Here is an 18,922-nt window from a genome sequence, read left to right on the forward strand (position 1 = left end):
TCTAAAGCTACTAATTTGGAAACGATAATCATTTTTAAGTCATTTGTGCGATATTTTAACTTTGTTATCAATACGTAATAGAAACAATAAGAGGTTACATTATATAAGGAAGTTCTTTGTATATGAAAAAAGGAATTTTTAGTAACAGGAAATATTTTCTTTTGAAAGCATGTATGACTACATGACCGGAACATCTTAATAGAAGGTGCTTCGGTTTCCATTAAGTAAAAGAAAATGTTGACCATTCCAAAGTATGTAACAAAACTTTTTCTGAGTCATACCTACTGCCGGTATTAGTTCGCAAGCATACATACACAAAGAACAGTAATCTTCGCATATATTCATACGCACACTAGCATATAGAGCTCTGACGGTTAGTCAGGACAGCCCTTACGCTAGTGTACGCTTCCAGAAGGCATTATGCTCCCCGTATCGTACAGTTTGAAGCGGCATTTGGAGAATCTAGCCGGCAGCCGACCAACGGACCAATCAACGAGCCGCTTTCGTTTTATGCCCATATATGGCAAGAGCTGTGAATCCGAGTAGTGGGGGAAGCCGGCGGACGAGTTCATTCCAAGAGAGGGGTGTCCGTGTTGAATGATATTATGAAATATGATTTTAACTAAAACAAATGATAATCAAATGTCTTGTTCCTCGAATTTTTCATCATCGGATGAATCATATTTTACGAATATGATTAAAAAACATATGGAAAATGTAGGAAATATCCAACATAATTTGAAGCATTAGCAACGTGTATGCCGACCACACCTTTGGGCGAGTCTACATGACACGGTACCGGCCACGATCTCGCTCACAGTACTCGCAACTCGCAGCTCTCGAGTCTCGCTCGTGTCGATAGTATTCTTGCGGTATCCTTTTGCCGAGCAACGATCACGTATTACGTTGGTTACTTTCTGTTCTAAAAGGTGAGTACCTATACAGCTTGATATATTAGTGTAATATTAATATAAAACGTTTCACGTTTATCTGTCATAATTGTAACGTTGGAAAAATCGAGCACAAACGCCGGTGCACGACCAGCCATAACGGATAGGACGTTCCTATCTATGTCTCTAAGTCTTCTCGACATAGCATGTTGTAGTTTGAAAAGTTCTTTTTTGCTATTATCATTTCGAAAAAGGGGAATATACCGGAACGATCCGACAGGTTGTCGTCGCAAGTGGTTCCTGACGTACACGCACTGCAAGACAGGTGGTCGCGACACGGTCGTTTATTAATAGCTGTACCCTGTAGATGCTGCGTTACAGCACTAACCTAGGATTATGCTTGGCCGTACTACGAAATGCGAGTGTAATTCTATTTTTGGTCCGAAAATGAGAACGCTAACAAGCGTACAATTTAATACCATAGTATTTTAGAATTGAATCCTTGCACTTATCCTGTAGTCGCGAAACTTATACTTTGTTACTTTCAAAAAATTGAATTTTTATATTTGGTATTTCGGCATAAAGTGAAAACAATTTAAACTTCTAGAAATGATAAATACATGTAGCTACTGTAAATGTTTTAAATATTAATATTGGAGTTAATAAAAATTTTTGTGTAAATTTTTTAAAGAAGAATATCGGAGTTGCGATAGGTAAGCCGATTTGGATATACGTTAGTTCCCAATGAATGTAAAAGGAAAACTGTGAGTCTCTCTATAGCGGAAACAATTATTTAGTACTCGGATGAATAAAACAAAAATCTTGCTGACATTGAATATGATCCAAACAGAGCTTACGATATAGCGAGGGGGGAAAGCATTGGTAAGATCAGAGATGTGCGGTTCGTTCAATTTGGCGGATGCATTCACGAAGGGTGGTGAGACACACTTCGGCCTGTGGAGGAGGGCGCGAGAGGGGAGGGGACAAACCCCTCCGTGGTAGAGCACTTCCATATATGGTAAAGAAAGCCAGGATTGGCTGAGGGTGTCCTGCCCTTATTGGTCGATCGGTTAGGAGTGGGGGTACCGAACAACGACTCTGTTCATATAATACACTGCAAGCCGGCTGTCAGCTACATTCTGTGTTTGGTGCTAGATCGGGCGGTCGTGCGACAGTGTCACTTCCAAATACCCGAACTCCTTGTACATAACTTTTTTTATACGAAAAGAAATAAAAAACGTAAGTTATCGAAATTTCAGTTCAGTGATAGATAATTCTGAATACGACAGGGCCGGTTTAAAGAAAAATTTATTCGCAGTGCAATTAATTAGGGATAGTGTGTGGGCGATACATAGTTGATCGTTCGTACATCCGAACGTGGATTTCCAAATCGAGAAGTGGGTGTTGTTAGGCTTAAAAATATGCTTGTGCCATATTTAGTGTGTTTTGTGTCGCGTTTTTAAATTACAATACAATAGTGTTGGGTCCCTGTAAAATATGGTAGAAAATTTGCTTCAGTGATGCTTTATATGTGAGCAAAGAATCTTTCAAGGAAAAGTACTGGTTTTCGTAATATCAAGTATTTTTTTAATATTTTCTAACAGTATATTTCGCTAAAGTAAAAAATAATATTTTCGTTGAGCTTCATTCTTGATTTAAATAGATATTAAATTTTAAGCCCGTAGCAGTTAACGAATACATTCTTTGAAAACATGTCGGATATTGACCGTTTATGCCGGGGTAGGGCGGGGCAGGGTGCGGTTGTAGTTAACGGCAATTTATGGAACACCTAGAAACTCTTTCGATCGTTATTTCTTCCGAAGTTTCTTCTTTTCACGTTCAGAAATACTAGTATAGAGCATATTTAACTCGGTAGTCATTAAAATCTTTGTTTTATATATTCAATTTTTCTTACCTGAATGGTAGAGTGCTACGTGTCTTACGACGCCATCTTGAAAATATTTAAAATGTTTCACAACACATGGTATTCTTTCCTTTGCCAATTTAATTATAATATACTCGCAAATAACAGCGATTTAGTATTTAATTAAATTTTCATGCACTTTATAAAATGGAGCTAGTCAAAATTTGTAGCTCCAAAACTGAAACATTTAAGAACTATAAGAATTCTAAGAACTATGGAAACATTAAGTATAAATATACACGCTCAAATATTAAATTTTTTTAAAAATAAAGTATAAATGTATTTTTAGTTCAGCTTACCGTCGTAAATATTGAAAAAGTTGCAATTAAATTTTGCATATCGTCCGAGGAAAAATGATAATATGACTAATACTTGCGTTATTTTTTGCAGATAAATCAACAAACTAAACATGTGTGACGAAGAAGTTGCCGCACTCGTAGTTGATAATGGCTCCGGTATGTGCAAAGCCGGTTTCGCCGGTGACGATGCGCCCCGCGCCGTTTTTCCATCCATCGTTGGTAGACCACGCCACCAGGGTGTCATGGTTGGTATGGGACAGAAGGATTCCTACGTCGGTGACGAGGCTCAATCAAAGAGAGGTATTCTTACCCTGAAATACCCAATTGAACACGGAATTGTCACCAACTGGGATGACATGGAGAAGATCTGGCATCACACGTTCTACAACGAGCTGCGCGTGGCACCAGAAGAGCACCCGGTACTTCTTACCGAGGCTCCTCTTAACCCTAAAGCTAACCGTGAAAAGATGACACAAATTATGTTCGAAACATTCAACACTCCTGCTATGTACGTCGCTATTCAGGCCGTACTTTCGCTGTACGCTTCCGGTCGTACCACTGGTATCGTATTGGACTCTGGTGACGGTGTATCGCACACTGTACCAATCTACGAAGGATACGCCTTGCCTCATGCTATCCTACGTTTGGATTTGGCTGGACGTGATTTGACCGACTACCTCATGAAGATCCTTACCGAGAGAGGATACTCCTTCACCACCACGGCCGAACGTGAAATCGTCCGTGACATCAAGGAGAAGCTATGCTACGTTGCATTGGACTTTGAACAGGAAATGGCCACCGCCGCATCCTCCTCTAGCTTGGAAAAGAGCTACGAACTTCCTGACGGTCAAGTAATTACAATTGGTAACGAGAGATTCCGTTGTCCCGAAGCTCTCTTCCAACCATCCTTCTTGGGTATGGAAGCCTGCGGTATCCACGAAACTACGTACAACTCAATCATGAAGTGCGACGTGGACATCCGTAAAGATCTCTACGCCAATACCGTACTATCCGGTGGTACCACCATGTATCCTGGAATTGCAGACAGAATGCAGAAAGAAATTACTTCCCTAGCACCATCAACTATGAAAATCAAGATCATCGCACCGCCTGAGAGGAAATACTCTGTATGGATCGGTGGATCTATTCTTGCATCTTTGTCTACCTTCCAGCAAATGTGGATCTCTAAACAAGAATACGACGAATCAGGACCATCCATCGTTCACAGGAAGTGCTTCTAAGCACTATCTTTGATATTCCTCTTGCATACTATCATTCCCTGAATCCCGAGAGCGGCCTCTGTCTCTTTTTACAGGCGGACGTAACATCAACTTCCGCGAATAATTGTCTTTTGATTGTAATTTAAGATACAGTAATGCCTTACATCCATTCATTTTTCATCATATAATTAAGACACTGCTGTATCTTAAAGGTACTCTCCGAATTCCTAAACAAAACCCCCCTTTCCTATTCCTATCAAATCCTTTGTATTATATATTCAAATAACATTTGCCTACGGTAGCATCTTAGCTAACCACCCTCACGAAGATGAACATCTTTCTTATTACGATATTTCATTCTACGATCGAAAGTAATTTGTTGTGTCAAATATATTTGTCAATTTCAACATTTCATGAATTTGAGCTGAAAAACATATTTAACCTTGGAATATCGTTCGATGCATAAATGGATATCTCTTATCGAATATCCTAAATGCACGGAAGGTTCACAATTAATTTTTTCTGTCCTCCGATTAAATGCATTCCGCTACCTTCTTTGCTCCGCGATATTTAAGACTTTTCTGTCGGTCTTTTAAGAATTCATTCCTTGCGGAGATAGGTTCTTCAATTTATTAATCACTAATTTTCTTTCTTTTTTACTGTTACCAATCGTTGAGGGAAAAAGATGGCTCTTTCCTTAATATTTTTTTTTTTTTTTTTTTTTTAATTAATAATGGGGGAGACCGCTGACCCAGAAAAGTATCCCACAAACGCTCGCTCAAACGAATGAAAAAGACACGGTTTCGACCCCGCAAGCGTAGCCAAAGTATTATAATTTATTCCCATTGTATTGTGCAAGACCATTCACGTACACATCTTAAAGACTACTTTAGACTTATGGGATTATAAAATAAAACTCTTAAAAACATTATTACTTTGACTTCTTGTGTTTTTTAAAATTACAAGTTCTCCAATACCCTTTATTGGATATCTTGTCCTTGATCTCCAATCCAATACAAAATAGTTACGCGTGCTAGATAAAAATAAAAAAAAATAATCATCAGTTCTTTCATTTAGCATGAATTCACGTAGTTTTTATACACGATGTAGCTTTTGTACCGTTCGGTGTTATTCATTATTGTAACGTAAGATTTGTGGTAAAAATTTATATTACTCTAAGAATTAGGTTTATATTTTCAGTCTAATAAAAGTTATTTTCAATCAAACGATACCTGTTCATCTCTCCATAATGCCATTGCTTATGAATTTCTAAATTTATTCATTAGGACAATTAAATATATTCAATTGTATACTTTAGTATTACTTTATTAAGCAGTAATCAGTATTCAAAGGAATCTATCTTTTGTTCTTTTTACTTATTTATATTTTAAGTTACATCTATCATTTGGCAATTGTTTTAATAAATAAGAACATATGTAAACTTAAAATTATCAGATATATTTTTTTGATCGCTAATTATGGATAAATTGTTATCTTGTATTTATTATTTTGTGGGTGTATATGAATGCATATATTTAATATTTAACAACAGTCCTTGAATTATCTTTGTTGGTTAGTAACTGCATTTAAATTGCATTGCATTTTGATTAGGTGGCAGCACTCTCCATTTTGATTACAAAATCGACATCAGCGCGTACAGTCGAACGGAAGAAAATATTTGATACTAATTTAAATTTGAATTTCAATTAATGCATTTTTTTTAACATGATAAACGTGTAATTTTAGAAAAATTAAATTTCTGATAAAATTATATTTTAGGAACTGAGCTATAAATAGGAAAATTTCTGGATTAAACTAAGCAGTGCTGCGTAAATAGATGTTTCGTATGATCCAACATAGGGCGATCTTACAGTTGCTTTGTGTTATCGTTGGAAAACTACGCACCGATAGTTAGGTCAATGACATATGTGACAGCATTACTAAGTTGCTCGAGAAGTCTGATTCATTTTAATTAGTAACTTGAATCAAAATGCCCGAGCAAAATTCAAACGACCAATATTCTTCATGGGTAAGTCAATAATCTCGTAATGAATTTCGTAAACACGATATCACATAACCTTCGACCGTAAACAATCCTTTCCATGATAATCAGCCAAATAATTTACTAGTGTTGTATAATTGCCTTTTTCTTTATACAGGCATTTTAATCTACTAATATGTTTTGTAGGTCGGACTCATATATATTTTCAATTTAATTGTTGGCACAGGAGCTTTAACATTACCCGCTGTTTTCAGTAAAGCAGGATGGGCTCTCGGATTGAGCGTTATTTTAATATTAGCGTTTATAAGGTATACAATTGAAATCAGTAAATCTAAGAAAATTTAATTCAAGGTTTAATCATGTATTATCTCATATTTACAGCTTTATCACAGTTACATTTGTCATCGAGGTGATGGCATCTGCCAATGCTATTGTAACTTGGCGACATATTCAGCATCGAAAACGTGTATGTTTCACTCAAGATTCGTCTTTCAACGAATCAGAATCTGAGGTTTTTAGATTTTTTCTATATCTTGCTCTTTGTGTGTATCTTATTTAACATAGCATCTCGAATAGAGCAAGATGTATTCATTTCCCTAGCTAATCATTTACACTTGTCCTTAAGTGAGCATATATTTCATTGGTTATTTTGCAATTGCAGATGCTGCAGACATTGGGAGAATCTGGTCCTTCAAATTCTGACTCAGAAGACACTCCTCTTGTTACACCATTCTCCAGTAGCCCTGATCGTGCAGATATGACATATCGATATTATGTAATTCGCGATAAAATAGAAATGGGACAGATGGCATCAATTTTTTTTAATAAGTTTGGTATAACTCTGTTTTATATATGTTTTGCTGTATACCTTTATGGAGATTTGAGCATTTATGGAGCAGCTGTTGCAAAAACTTTAGCCGATGTTGCTTGTACTTATCAACCACTAAATTTTACTTGTAATGATACCATACCAGATACTGAGCTCTGTTGGGAAGAGTATTCTGTAAATCGGCAAGATGCATATAGGATATTCCTTGTATGTCTAAACATAAATTTTCATATTTATTTTACTTTCTTTTTCATACTATAATGATAAATATTATTTTCAGAGTATGTTCGTATTCTTATTGGGACCTTTTGTATTTTTCAATATTCAAAGAACCAAGTATCTTCAATTTTTAACATCAGGAATGAGATGGCTTGCATTTACAATAATGATTGTGTATGCTGTAAAAAATTTAATCATTCATGGGGCACAAGGAAATCCTCCAACAGCAAATATCATGGGTAAGTTTGTTCATATAAATTAAAAATATATATTTGTTTAGTATTTGAATAACCGAGGGGGTCGTATTTACTTATATATATTTCAGGTATACCTAGTTTATTTGGTGCTTGTATCTATTCTTTTATGTGTCATCATTCTCTACCTGCTTTGGTAGCCCCAATAGCAAATAAGTCTACTTTAAATCGATTTATGGCATTGGATTATTTCTTAATAGCATTTTTTTATCTTTTATTAGCATTAACCGGAGCATTTGCTTTTGAGCATTTGGATGATCTTTACACTTTAGATTTTAGCCCCCGTGGCTCCGGTGATTGTTCCAAAAGTAATAATATTTTTATCGTTCTTATAGAGTATTTTCTGGCACTTTTTCCAGTATTCACATTGAGTACCAGTTTCCCAATTATAGCTATTACTCTTAGAAATAATTTACAATCGTTGTTCCTTCACGAGGACACATCCTATTCGTGTCTTTACAAACTTGTCTTCCCAATATTGGCGATACTGCCTCCGTATATGATCGCCATGAGTACTAAAGATTTATCAATATTAGTAGGGATTACGGGGTCGTACGCTGGTGCAGGAATACAGTATTTGATTCCAACAGTGTTGGTGTATTACGCTAGACAAAAGACAAATAAAGTTATAGGTCTTGGTGTTGTTAATAAATTCGCGAGTCCATTTTTTAATAATTGCTGGCTCGTATTTGTTATAGCTTGGGCCATTACGTGCATGGTTTTAGTATCAGTCAATTTCATACAGATACATTTACAATCTACAGGTTTAAAGTTATAAAATTTACAATCAAAAATATTGCAACAAGAAAGAGAAACAAAGAATTTAATGTTGCACTATTAATTAGTCTCTTTTCAAAATTATTTAAATCTAGCATGTATAAAATATCATTCGCCGGGACTGAATTTTCAGCAGGATATTAATTATTATATTAATAATTTCAATACAAACGTAAAAAATATTTAAAATTTTTAACACTAACTTTAGTCAAAAGTTACCAACGAGTAAAAAGATCTAAAATTATATTTGTAATTACTATAGTTATAGAGTATACTATAGATAAACAATTAATGTTAATGGTAGGGTATTTTTATTTGATTTTTAATACTCTTGGCACCATTATTAAAAGAATGTAATAGTGAGGGTAATAATATTAATAATAATGCAGTCGAGTTCCTATATCCGCGGATTCAGTATCTATGGACGTGTGTGATATCCTCTTGGAGTTGTAAAATCCAAGAGAAAAAGAAACAAAGTATACTATAAGTATAAGTACAATGTATTATGCAGTACATTTTATTATTATTTTATTTAATGTTGCTACTGGACAAATTTAATTTCTAAGTTCGGTATTATTCGAGGTTCACGTCTATTTCGTTCGTTCTGCGCATGTTAATTCTGATTGGCTCAAGCATGCTTCATCTGCGCATGCGCGTAGTATCTGCGCAGCATATTTGGCGCTCTTATATTCAGTATTCTCTTCGACCTTCGACGGTGTCATTTGCTTTCTCTGTTCATATATTTTTGTTCACCGTGTATCTAACCAAAAAGTGCCGCGAAATGCCAGAAGTAGGAGTAGAGGGCCTTCCTGAGCTGCGCGAAACAGGTATGTTCTTTCGTTGAACGAATAATAACGATTAGGCATTAGAATGTAATACCCGCGGATACTGGGGCCCGGCTGTACTTTGTGACAGAATGCGTCACATTAAAACTGACAATATGCTGGCACAAGTCAGGAATAATCTTGTACAAGCCAAATGAATAATCTTAATTTAAGTTTTAAACTTTTGTATGATATATCCTTCATATTTTGTATACATATTTTTATTTAGTAGATATCTGTTGGTACAGTTTCTACTGTACATGAAATGTCTTTCAAGTAGGTGATATTTGGTGGCCAACTAGTAATGTTTTGCCCACTATTAAATGGTATGAAGGTATATTTCAAACTATGAAGTTACATAACTGATAAATCGATTTAATATTTGAATGCCTATTTAGTGCTTCTTAAGCAGATTCAGTTCAGCAATATTTTAGCACATTTTATTTAAAGTATTCACAAGAAAATACTGTACAGATTAAACGAATATTGTTAATTAGATAAAATTTAATTTATATATCTGAAAACATATTTTTATATACCATACACAACTGCCAACAAAGTATTCAAAGTATGCCTCTCATACCATGTACCTGTGTAAGTGTAATATACAATAAGTAAAATATGTATACATATATTTTCTAAAGGTAAATGAATAAAAATAAAGAAGTGATTATATAAGCTTATTTTGATTTATTTCGGTATATACATACATAATTTTATGTATTTATATGTCCATACTTAATTAGACTTAGCAGAACAAATTTTTAACACGAATAGATCTCTCTGTAATTGCCTAACAACACAAGGTGGCACAGTAAAAGCTTTATATTATTTCTATGAATTCCTTACAATTCTCTTCATTATTAACAGTTGTTACTAGAATTAATTTTCCTATGCTGTAAGGAATCATACAAATAATATAATTGTATACATTCATTATAATGGAACATCACTTTTACCAAAAGAATTGAAGAATTTATATAAAGAGATTATTTCATCTATTTTATATATATATATATTTTTTTTTCTGAGCAAATGGACTAGCATAAACGCACTTTGGGTATAGTCGAAATAATAGAAACAAATGTTGAACAAGATATACACACCATCTATGTAAATTATTATTACAATATTAGTACAAAATTAAATGTACTGCACAATAAAAAGTGGCACGTTACGTGTAACACATACGTATAATAAACAATAAAATCTTGTAGAAAAGATAGTGAAAATACCACGTAAGTGAATATCCCAAAGTGAACACATTAATTGACCAAGAAATTTGAACGGACTTGTAATAAATATTTATGATGCTTACATCGAGTTACATTTGATTTCTTTTATTGATACTACATTAGATTCTCTGATCACTCAATTCATGAAAGTTGTACCAAACTGAAGAATGGTACATCTTTAAAGTGTAATAAATAAATGATATAATGATTATGCAGTGAAAGAGCTTTTTATCTGCCTGGATATTTTAAAGTTAGAATGCTTGTACTACTCCGTTTTCTTTTTCTTTGGTCATCAGTCTTTAATTGTACTACGTTTTCGGTTAGAACTCTTTTAATGATCATTCGAGTTCTACCTAGTTAATATAGAATATTTTTGTTTTACTGGATATTGTAGGTGCGGTATTATTTAAAATTTGTCGACGTTACGTTAAATGATAAGCTTCATTGAACATTGAATTTTAGGATATGTCTTTTTAGTGTCTTACGCGTTATCAAATTTCATTTTCCAGTTACTTCTAGATCGGTATTTAAAACTTATAAAATTATGGCAAATAAGATTTTCATATATGTTATTTTGGCTTTCAATTTAATTAAGAATTTCTTCATAAAAATGTTATACGAGTCAAATATTACTTTCATTAATATTTCCAACATTTAGTCAACTGCAATTTATATAACTTATGTATTTTACATGCATTTAATTTACTTATTCAAAGGTAAAAATAATTTAAAAACCTTTAACAGCAGAATATTTTTCTCACTTTCATTAGATTAGGTCGTTATTCGTAATTGTTTAAGTACGGACAGGGTGCATCGTCGTGACCCACGCATTCTATAACAGGGTCATGAGTGCTATCCCACATTCCTGGACCACATTGACGGCAAAGTCCGGCTAATGTGCACGGTAAACGAACCAGTTGACGAAAATGATGAAGTAGGCCTCTAGCTTTTCTCAATATCAGGTTTCCATCCATGTACATAGCTAAAGAACTGAAATGCAACAGCATTTCATCTGTTCTAAGATCTTGCGCTATCACGTCGTCTGCGTAAACGCACATTATAGCAAGGCAAAGAAATAGATGAAAATGATCTGTTAAATAATTTACCCAACAAGCTTCCCACATTACCAATGCCACTTCGGTAGGGAATTCTCGTTTTAAACACCTGAAATACCCATATATTTAGAAACAAGCTTATACATAATTAAATTATAAGAATATTTATAATTGAATACTTACAGAAGTATCCATCTATGACAGAATAATAGTTCGAAGGCATCTGTATGTTTCTGAAGATGTGCATAAAAATCGGGTACCATTATTCTAACTAATTCTCTTAAATAACATAGATTTCTGTCCATATCCACGTCGGTAGGTGTACATACGGCTACGGATCTTTGCATCAAACCAGCAAAACACCAGAATGCTTCGATTTCAGAATTAAGTTCAGCTAATAACGGAGCCAACAAATCAGACATACCCTGGGTATATCCCAACCGAGAGTTATAAACTGCATAGTTTAATAAAATATTTCTGCAAAGAAAGATACGATATTATCAATGACAAAGATACGCAACTATGAATTATTATTATTCTTCTGTAAACATACTTCATTACTTCGATATTCGGATTATCTTCCCCGGCATAATAAGGATTTCCTCTGTCAGTACGAACAACGTCCTTTTCTACAATACACACTACATTTCGCCAGAAGTATTCTGCTTGTTCTGGACTCATGCCCAATCTACGTTTTTGTATCTCTTCGTATTCCTGCCTACGAATGGCATCGATTTGTTCTCTATCATCATAAGTGCTTTGATAGGAATAACAATGAAGAAGGAAAGGCCAAACAATTTTTCTTAGCGCTGGTTCTAATCCACCAAAAAATATTCCTTTTCTAAGAGCAAGATCATCTTCTACTTGACCCCTTTCATTTAACAAATCCTTCCAAGCCAAGGATGTAATCATTGGCACTTGTCCTTCTTCCGGATGCAATTCATCCCTGCTCACTTCTGGTCGGCATACCATAAAATGCCTGAATTATAGAAGAGATTTTAAGTATTTAACAAACCAACCAATGGTTACGTTAACCATCCAACATTACCTGTACGGAAGGGATTCCTCTGTATCTGTATCTAACCGTGGATAAAGCAACTGATGCCATTGATGCAAAGTTGCAGCCAATCTATCTAATCCACCGTGATGAAAATGCAAAATTTTATATTGACTCTCTCTACTCGCAACTACTAATTGACCAGAGGTACAGGCTGGATCGGCGAAAAATAATCTCAGGGATCTCATTTCACTGAGATCCACCGAAAACCTTCTACATCTGTGTGCTCTGCGCAAAGTCACAGGGGAAGCAGTTGCACTTTCAGGAAATGTAAGGTTATGTTGCAAAGCCAGAAGTTCAGGTGATCTCATCCATGATGGAATCTCTTCAGCTAAAACACAGCGGATACATTAATGAAAATTATCAACAGACATAAAGTTAGTTAAGTACCTTCTGATGATACACCAACAGATAAACTGCACGTTGAGGTTAACGACATACTACGACTTTTAAAGCTAACATCATCGCAATAAGGATATCTAAGCTCTTCATCCGTACTCTTTCTATCAACATCCTGGCTTTCAATCTTTTGATCCTTTTGATTCTCTCCATGTTTGCAGTCTAAAGATTCTGAACGCAGTCTATTTAAACTAATACTATGATCATTATCTTCGTGTATAGTAACCGATGAATTATCAGACTGATAATAATCCACTCGACGATTGACGTTAGCGTCTCTTTCCTTGGTTTCCGATACATTTTGATCTTCGCTTGAATTATCTCTGGCATCATTTTTCAAATTTGCGTCGCGTACCTCGTCGCGCGCATTCCGTGGAAATCCACCCGAACAAACGCGTTCGCAATCCCCGCAATTCACTGGTTCCTTCACTTCTAAACAGACGTCAACTTTCTCGCTGGTATTCTCGTAGTCAGATTTCAAGTCGTAGCTTTCTTCCGATATCTGAGAGTGATGCGAACTTCTATCAGCATCCCGATGAACGATACAGTCAACCTTTTTTGCGCTTAAATTTTCTAAAGTCGTCGGGTGTTTCCGTAGAGTACTGTTAGGAATCCAGCTGAGATGTAAAGTTGGTACATTGGAATTTTTGTTGAATCTACAGGTTATGGCCATGTAGCCGGGATGATGTACCACGTCAGAGTTCTGTCTCATCAATGTTGGCGGATGAACGCATACGTTGTTTTTACAGAATAACGCCTCCCCGTCCTGGTACATTGTACGACGATTGTCTTGATTGCAATCGCCTAAAATGTAACTGCTCGCCTTTCGGAGAATATTTGGCAAAGGCATCTTCGTCAGCGGGGAATTGGCCGATCCAAGTCATCTAGTTAATTTCATCAAAGAGTTGTGCGATATTTTCGTTTCGATGCGGTCATTTCCCCCAGTCGTTGATGATCGTTAATTAATTAGAAAACCATCGTGCACAATTGTCAATGAACGAATCCATAGGAATTTAGTCTCGGCTTACACTGGAGAACATATATAATATTCGTGCGAAGATGTAAAATCCCAGTTCACTGCTTTCTTTCTTTTTTTTTTCTTGATTCTTTTAGTAAATGTTTTTTATGGAACATGAAAGCTGGAAAATTCAAATTTTGTTACGTGGAAGCGTGCGAACAGATTGGTCATAGAAACGCTACAATGTACTGATTTTTCGTCCTCCGATGTTTCCTGTAATCGTATGCTTGTTTAAGTATGCAAGCATCTTATCAAACCAATTAGCCTTGATACATACATAAAGCTGATAATGGATGTGTACGTACGAAGAAGCATGCATTTTCTACCTTTTCAATGTTACCCTTATGGTACGGGAGTGTAACGCGTTGCCGGAAGTTTTCTTCGATGTTAGAGAATCAGGGACTGTCAAGATTCCATTACGTTTTTCAAATTTTTATGAAACTTCACAGGGATTAAATTTTACTCGAACGAATTCATGAATGAAACAAGTATTATTGGCACGTTACTATTCGTTGCGAACGTAATTAAATTTTCAATAAAGAATATAATGTGTTCAAGATTCACTGGTATCACGTAGCGTTCGTTGTTTAACTTTTAACAATTAATAAATTAGATCTTCCCATCGCTAAAATTCACTGCTCAACGATGATGTAGTAAAACGTGTTTGCCAACAGACAGAACACAGATACCCCTTATCCAAGATCAATATTTCCATCTGATCGTGAACCTGGTGGTTCGCTTACTACCCGATCCACCGACATACCGTTGTCCAGTCTTATATATGCTGTTTTTATTGATTTTTCTTTTTCCGTTAAATTTGAATCATTCTTTACCCGATTTTATATAGATACTCCTTGTTTCTTATTTATAGAACAATTTAAAAAGAAAAGCATGTATTGCAAATTATATTCCTCCCTTAATTCAATTTGCACTAAATAATTTTATTAACGAAAGAAAATATAATTATTTATGCAAGTATCTAAAGCAGTATTTAAAAATACAAAGGGTGCATTTATGTATAAAAATATTTATTGATTTTTGAGAATGGACTTCTTCATGGGAGCTAACAGATTCTTTGGTATAAATCCTAAGTCATGGTTTATTGTACATATAATACCATTTGATATTATACACTTATATTATTATAATCATAATTATGAAAAGTATTGCTATATCACAGACTGTAATGTAATAACATATATTAGTGTAATTCATAATTAAATGGTATCTTATGATCCTTATCAAGTACTAATACTGCTTTGGGTCCACGTTTTAAATATGATATCGTAGAATATGCAGAGAAATGAAAGTCTTCCTGCAAATATCCGTTCACTAGTAAATGCCCTACTATAGCCTCTCCAGATTCTCTTGTAAATTTTGGTACTGGTATAGAATGTACCCTTAACGTCGTCGCCCCCTTACCATACCAAGCATCTGTAAGTTTTAGGGCAGTCAATCTTGTTTCACTTTGTACTGCTTTGGTCATTATTTCATACAACTGTCTACAATATGGAGCTATATTTACTTCTTTCTTTTCCTTACGTTTTCTACAATGATCACACATCTCTGCACAATCACTTTCAGTCCAAGTTTCTTCAAAGTGAGTTGCGATTAAACTACGTCTACACGATGTTAGATCTAAACAATATGCTAACATCTTGTACAAATTTTGAAGGCCAACTTTATCCTGAAATACCATTGTGCTTAATTTGAACACATCTGGTAATCTGTACAATACTATACATGCTGATTTCCTTCCATCTCTACCCGCTCGTCCACTCTCTTGATAAAAATTTTCCATTGATTTTGAAATACAATGATGAATGACAAATCTTACATCGGGCTTGTCGATACCCAATCCAAAAGCAATAGTGGCAACTACAGCTTGGTAATTTCCAGATATCCATTTAGAATATACTTCTGACCTATACTGAGGCTCTAACATTGCATGATAACATCCAACTTTTAGATCTAACGATCTTAAATCAGTTGTTAGTTGTTCTGCATCCTTGATAGTAGTTGTATAGATTATTCCAGATTTATCTTTGAACCTAGTTTTTAATAAATTTTCTATCATTGCTAGACACGTGCTTTTATCTGCTGGTTTACGACGAACTTCGTAAAACAAATTTGGTCTATTGAAAGTGGCTCTTAAGACTAAACAACCTTGAATATCAAGCATTTTTTGAACATCCACAATAATCTTTGCTGGAGCAGTTGCAGTTAATCCTAAAATTGGTACACCAGGGAACATGGATTTCAGAATTCCTAGGAACTTGTAATCAGGTCTAAAATCGTGACCCCATTGACTACAACAATGAACTTCGTCAATCGCAAAGCGATCTAACCGTTTCATTTCAAAGGCTTTTTGTAATTTGCTCATGAAACGGTTCGATTTTGCCATATACTCTGGTGTAACGTATATTAGTTTAAGATCAGATTTCTTGTCTACAAGGGCATTCATTATAATTTTCACATCTTCTTTGTTTCCTTTTGCACTTAACATCATAGCTTTTACATTATTTTTGTGCAACCCATGTAATTGATCCTCCATTAGTGCTACTAAAGGTGAGACTACTATTGTTATACCTTTGCTAATAACAGCAGGTAACTGATAACATAAACTTTTACCACCACCAGTAGGCATAATTAGAATAACATCTTCATTAGACATAATTGCATTCATAGTTGGCAGCTGTAAGTCTCTTAATTTCTTAATTTTGAAAACATCTTTCAGAGCATTCCTCAGGTCCTTGGACCAACTAAAATCTTCTTTACCCCAATCTTTCTTTGATACATATAAACTCTTCTTCAAAAGTGCATCATCCCTTAATTTTTCCTTACGTTGAACTAAGACCTTCTTACGATCTTCAAGTTTCTGTATCTCACTGTCAATTTGTTTTAGCTCATAATCAATTGCAGCAATTTCACTTTCTTCAGTAGCTAAAAAAATAATTACATGAATATGATCCTTAACAAAAGATTGAAAATATAAAATTTAAAATATATTATAGAGAAACATACGTTATTTTCATCAATTTTGTTTTCAGTGCTACAATATTATTATCATAACAAACCTTGGTTTTCATCATCCAATATTATTACATCTTTCGAATTGCTTGCAGACATTATAAATAAACTGTAACACTGTTTACATAAAACAGTGGTAGTATAAGCTACTTTATACTTATATTAATAAATAAATAAATAAGACTATGTATTAGTTGAATTATGGCATAAAATATCTGCATTCATATATTTGTATTTAGTAATTCACACGGCGTCGACATAACCTATATAGCGCTTAACACCGCTATTACATCGTACGGATCAGCTGTTTTCTGCCGTTACTGCGTAGCTATCAGGCAAGTAACATTTTGCTTAGTGTTTGATAATTAATTGTTTGAAATTAAATATATTAACAACAATGATAAATGCGATGTTTCGTGCGTGTCCTACGTGGGTTGAAAATACATTCACATCCTTGTATTTTAAGGGTATTTCCTTTTCTTACTAAATTGTTTCTATATTTAACAATGTTTACTTGATTGCTTGCACATTTTAAAATTTCAATGCTTTCGTGATTTCGATTAGAATTTTTATAATAAATTCTGATTATATGGATATTAAATTATGCATGTGCAAAGAAAACTTTATTTGGAAGTCTTAAGTGGAAATCTTATCATTAATATTACGTATATTTAAGATAAGAACATACATATGTGATAAAGTATAAATGTAATATATTTACTTTATAGCAAGAAGTTTCTCAACGAATGGTTTTTATGCAACACATAGTCTGAGTACTTTAATAAAACAACCAAACATGAAGGTTCAAATATTACCTGCACTTCAAGATAATTATATGTATCTTGTGAGTATTTTATGGTTTACAATATTCAAATAATACAGTATGTTATCTGAATCAAATTATATTTTATAATATTGAAAGATCATCGACGAAGCATCACAAGAAGCAGCTGTTGTTGATCCTGTTGATCCTGACAGCATTTTGTCTGTTGTTCTACAAAATAATCTAAATTTGACAAAAGTTTTAACTACTCATCACCATTGGGATCACGCCGGAGGAAATGCAAAGTTATGTAAGAAATTCAATAAATTACAAGTATATGGTGGTGATGATAGAATAGACGCACTCACCCATAAAGTAAAGCACAATGACACTTTCAATATTGGAAGATTACAAGTTAAATGTCTTGCAACACCATGCCATACCACTGGACATATCTGTTATTATGTTGTAGGAGATCAAAATCCCCCAGCACTTTTTTCAGGTAACCGATGAATTACATAACTGCTTGAATTTAGTAATAACTAATGAGAGTTATCAAACAGGAGACACACTTTTTGCTGGTGGCTGTGGAAGATTTTTTGAGGGCACTGCAGAACAAATGTATACAGCACTTATAAAGATCTTGGGATCATTGCCTGATGAAACTGTAATTATATAATTATATTTTTCATATTTAATAAACATCATAAACAGGGGGGGAAAACTATTATAAATATTTTACAGAAAGTGTACTGTGGTCATGAGTACACAGGAAACAATTTGAAATTTGGTAAGTTTGTGGAGCCAGAAAATAGCGCTATTCATAGAAAAATGGAATGGGTTCGTATACAGCGCGAAAAGAATCATCCTACCGTGCCAAGTACTATCCAGGAAGAAAAATTGACGAACCCGTTTATGCGAGTTCATGAAAAATCTGTTATGGATCATACCGAACAAAAGGATCCAATTCAAACTATGGCATTTCTCAGACGAGAAAAGGATAATTTCAAATCATAAGTTTGAAATCATGATTTTTTTTAGAAAAGAATTTTGTTAATCTTGTTTACAAAACTTTATTTTCATTTATTATACACAAATATTAACATATGTGCAAATATGTGATTATA

The 18,922-nt window shown here is 34.4% G+C and overlaps 5 protein-coding genes across 12 annotated transcripts in view; 3 read left to right on the plus strand and 2 right to left on the minus strand.

Annotated features, from left to right (window-relative positions):
* Positions 1-770: 770 nt before the first annotated feature.
* Positions 771-5,067, plus strand: LOC117601604 (actin related protein 1). Of its 2 annotated transcripts, none has more exons than XM_034318598.2 (2): positions 771-929; positions 3,205-5,067. In XM_034318598.2, the coding sequence occupies exon 2, from the start codon at positions 3,224-3,226 to the stop codon at positions 4,352-4,354; it is 1,131 nt and encodes a 376-aa protein (XP_034174489.1). In that variant the 5' UTR covers positions 771-929; positions 3,205-3,223; the 3' UTR covers positions 4,355-5,067. The 2 variants fall into 2 exon arrangements, with proteins under 2 accessions (XP_034174489.1, XP_034174481.1); XM_034318590.2 differs by lacking the exon at positions 771-929 and adding an exon at positions 1,972-2,129.
* Positions 5,068-5,836: 769 nt separating this feature from the next.
* Positions 5,837-18,812, plus strand: LOC117601580 (hydroxyacylglutathione hydrolase, mitochondrial). 5 transcript variants are annotated; one of them, XM_034318524.2, is made up of 9 exons: positions 5,892-6,362; positions 6,522-6,643; positions 6,717-6,846; positions 6,997-7,371; positions 7,445-7,622; positions 17,761-17,876; positions 17,955-18,297; positions 18,359-18,462; positions 18,540-18,812. In XM_034318524.2, exons 1-9 carry the CDS (start codon positions 6,324-6,326, stop codon positions 18,810-18,812), a joined length of 1,680 nt encoding a protein of 559 aa, XP_034174415.1. In that variant the 5' UTR covers positions 5,892-6,323. The 5 variants fall into 5 exon arrangements, with proteins under 5 accessions (XP_034174436.2, XP_034174446.2, XP_034174415.1 ...); XM_034318535.2 differs by having other exon boundaries at positions 5,897-6,362; positions 6,717-6,801; XM_034318545.2 differs by lacking the exons at positions 17,761-17,876; positions 17,955-18,297; positions 18,359-18,462; positions 18,540-18,812 and adding an exon at positions 7,709-8,960 and having other exon boundaries at positions 5,837-6,362.
* Positions 9,108-18,922, plus strand: part of LOC117601563 (monocarboxylate transporter 9) — a 28,525-nt gene continuing 18,710 nt past the window's right edge. The window contains exon 1 of the mRNA XM_076690114.1: positions 9,108-9,241. The gene's annotated coding sequence lies outside the window, so the exon portion shown is untranslated. The remainder of the gene's footprint in view (positions 9,242-18,922) is intronic.
* TBC1D16 (TBC1 domain family member 16) lies at positions 10,241-14,195 on the minus strand. Its single transcript, XM_034318473.2, has 5 exons — positions 12,976-14,195; positions 12,577-12,916; positions 12,082-12,507; positions 11,712-12,005; positions 10,241-11,637 (listed from the first exon to the last, which is right to left on the minus strand). Exons 1-5 carry the CDS (start codon positions 13,832-13,834, stop codon positions 11,253-11,255), a joined length of 2,304 nt encoding a protein of 767 aa, XP_034174364.2. The 5' UTR covers positions 13,835-14,195; the 3' UTR covers positions 10,241-11,252.
* LOC117601577 (ATP-dependent DNA helicase Q1) lies at positions 15,035-17,272 on the minus strand. Of its 3 annotated transcripts, XM_034318497.2 has the most exons (3): positions 17,080-17,272; positions 15,545-16,945; positions 15,035-15,436 (listed from the first exon to the last, which is right to left on the minus strand). In XM_034318497.2, the coding sequence occupies exons 1-3, from the start codon at positions 17,129-17,131 to the stop codon at positions 15,204-15,206; spliced, it is 1,686 nt and encodes a 561-aa protein (XP_034174388.1). In that variant the 5' UTR covers positions 17,132-17,272; the 3' UTR covers positions 15,035-15,203. The 3 variants fall into 3 exon arrangements, with proteins under 3 accessions (XP_034174388.1, XP_034174377.1, XP_034174399.1); XM_034318486.2 differs by having other exon boundaries at positions 15,039-16,945; XM_034318508.2 differs by having other exon boundaries at positions 15,039-16,945; positions 17,027-17,174.

This window comes from Osmia lignaria, chromosome 9, assembly GCF_051020975.1.
Source record: "Osmia lignaria lignaria isolate PbOS001 chromosome 9, iyOsmLign1, whole genome shotgun sequence".
Lineage (NCBI taxonomy): Eukaryota > Metazoa > Arthropoda > Insecta > Hymenoptera > Megachilidae > Osmia > Osmia lignaria.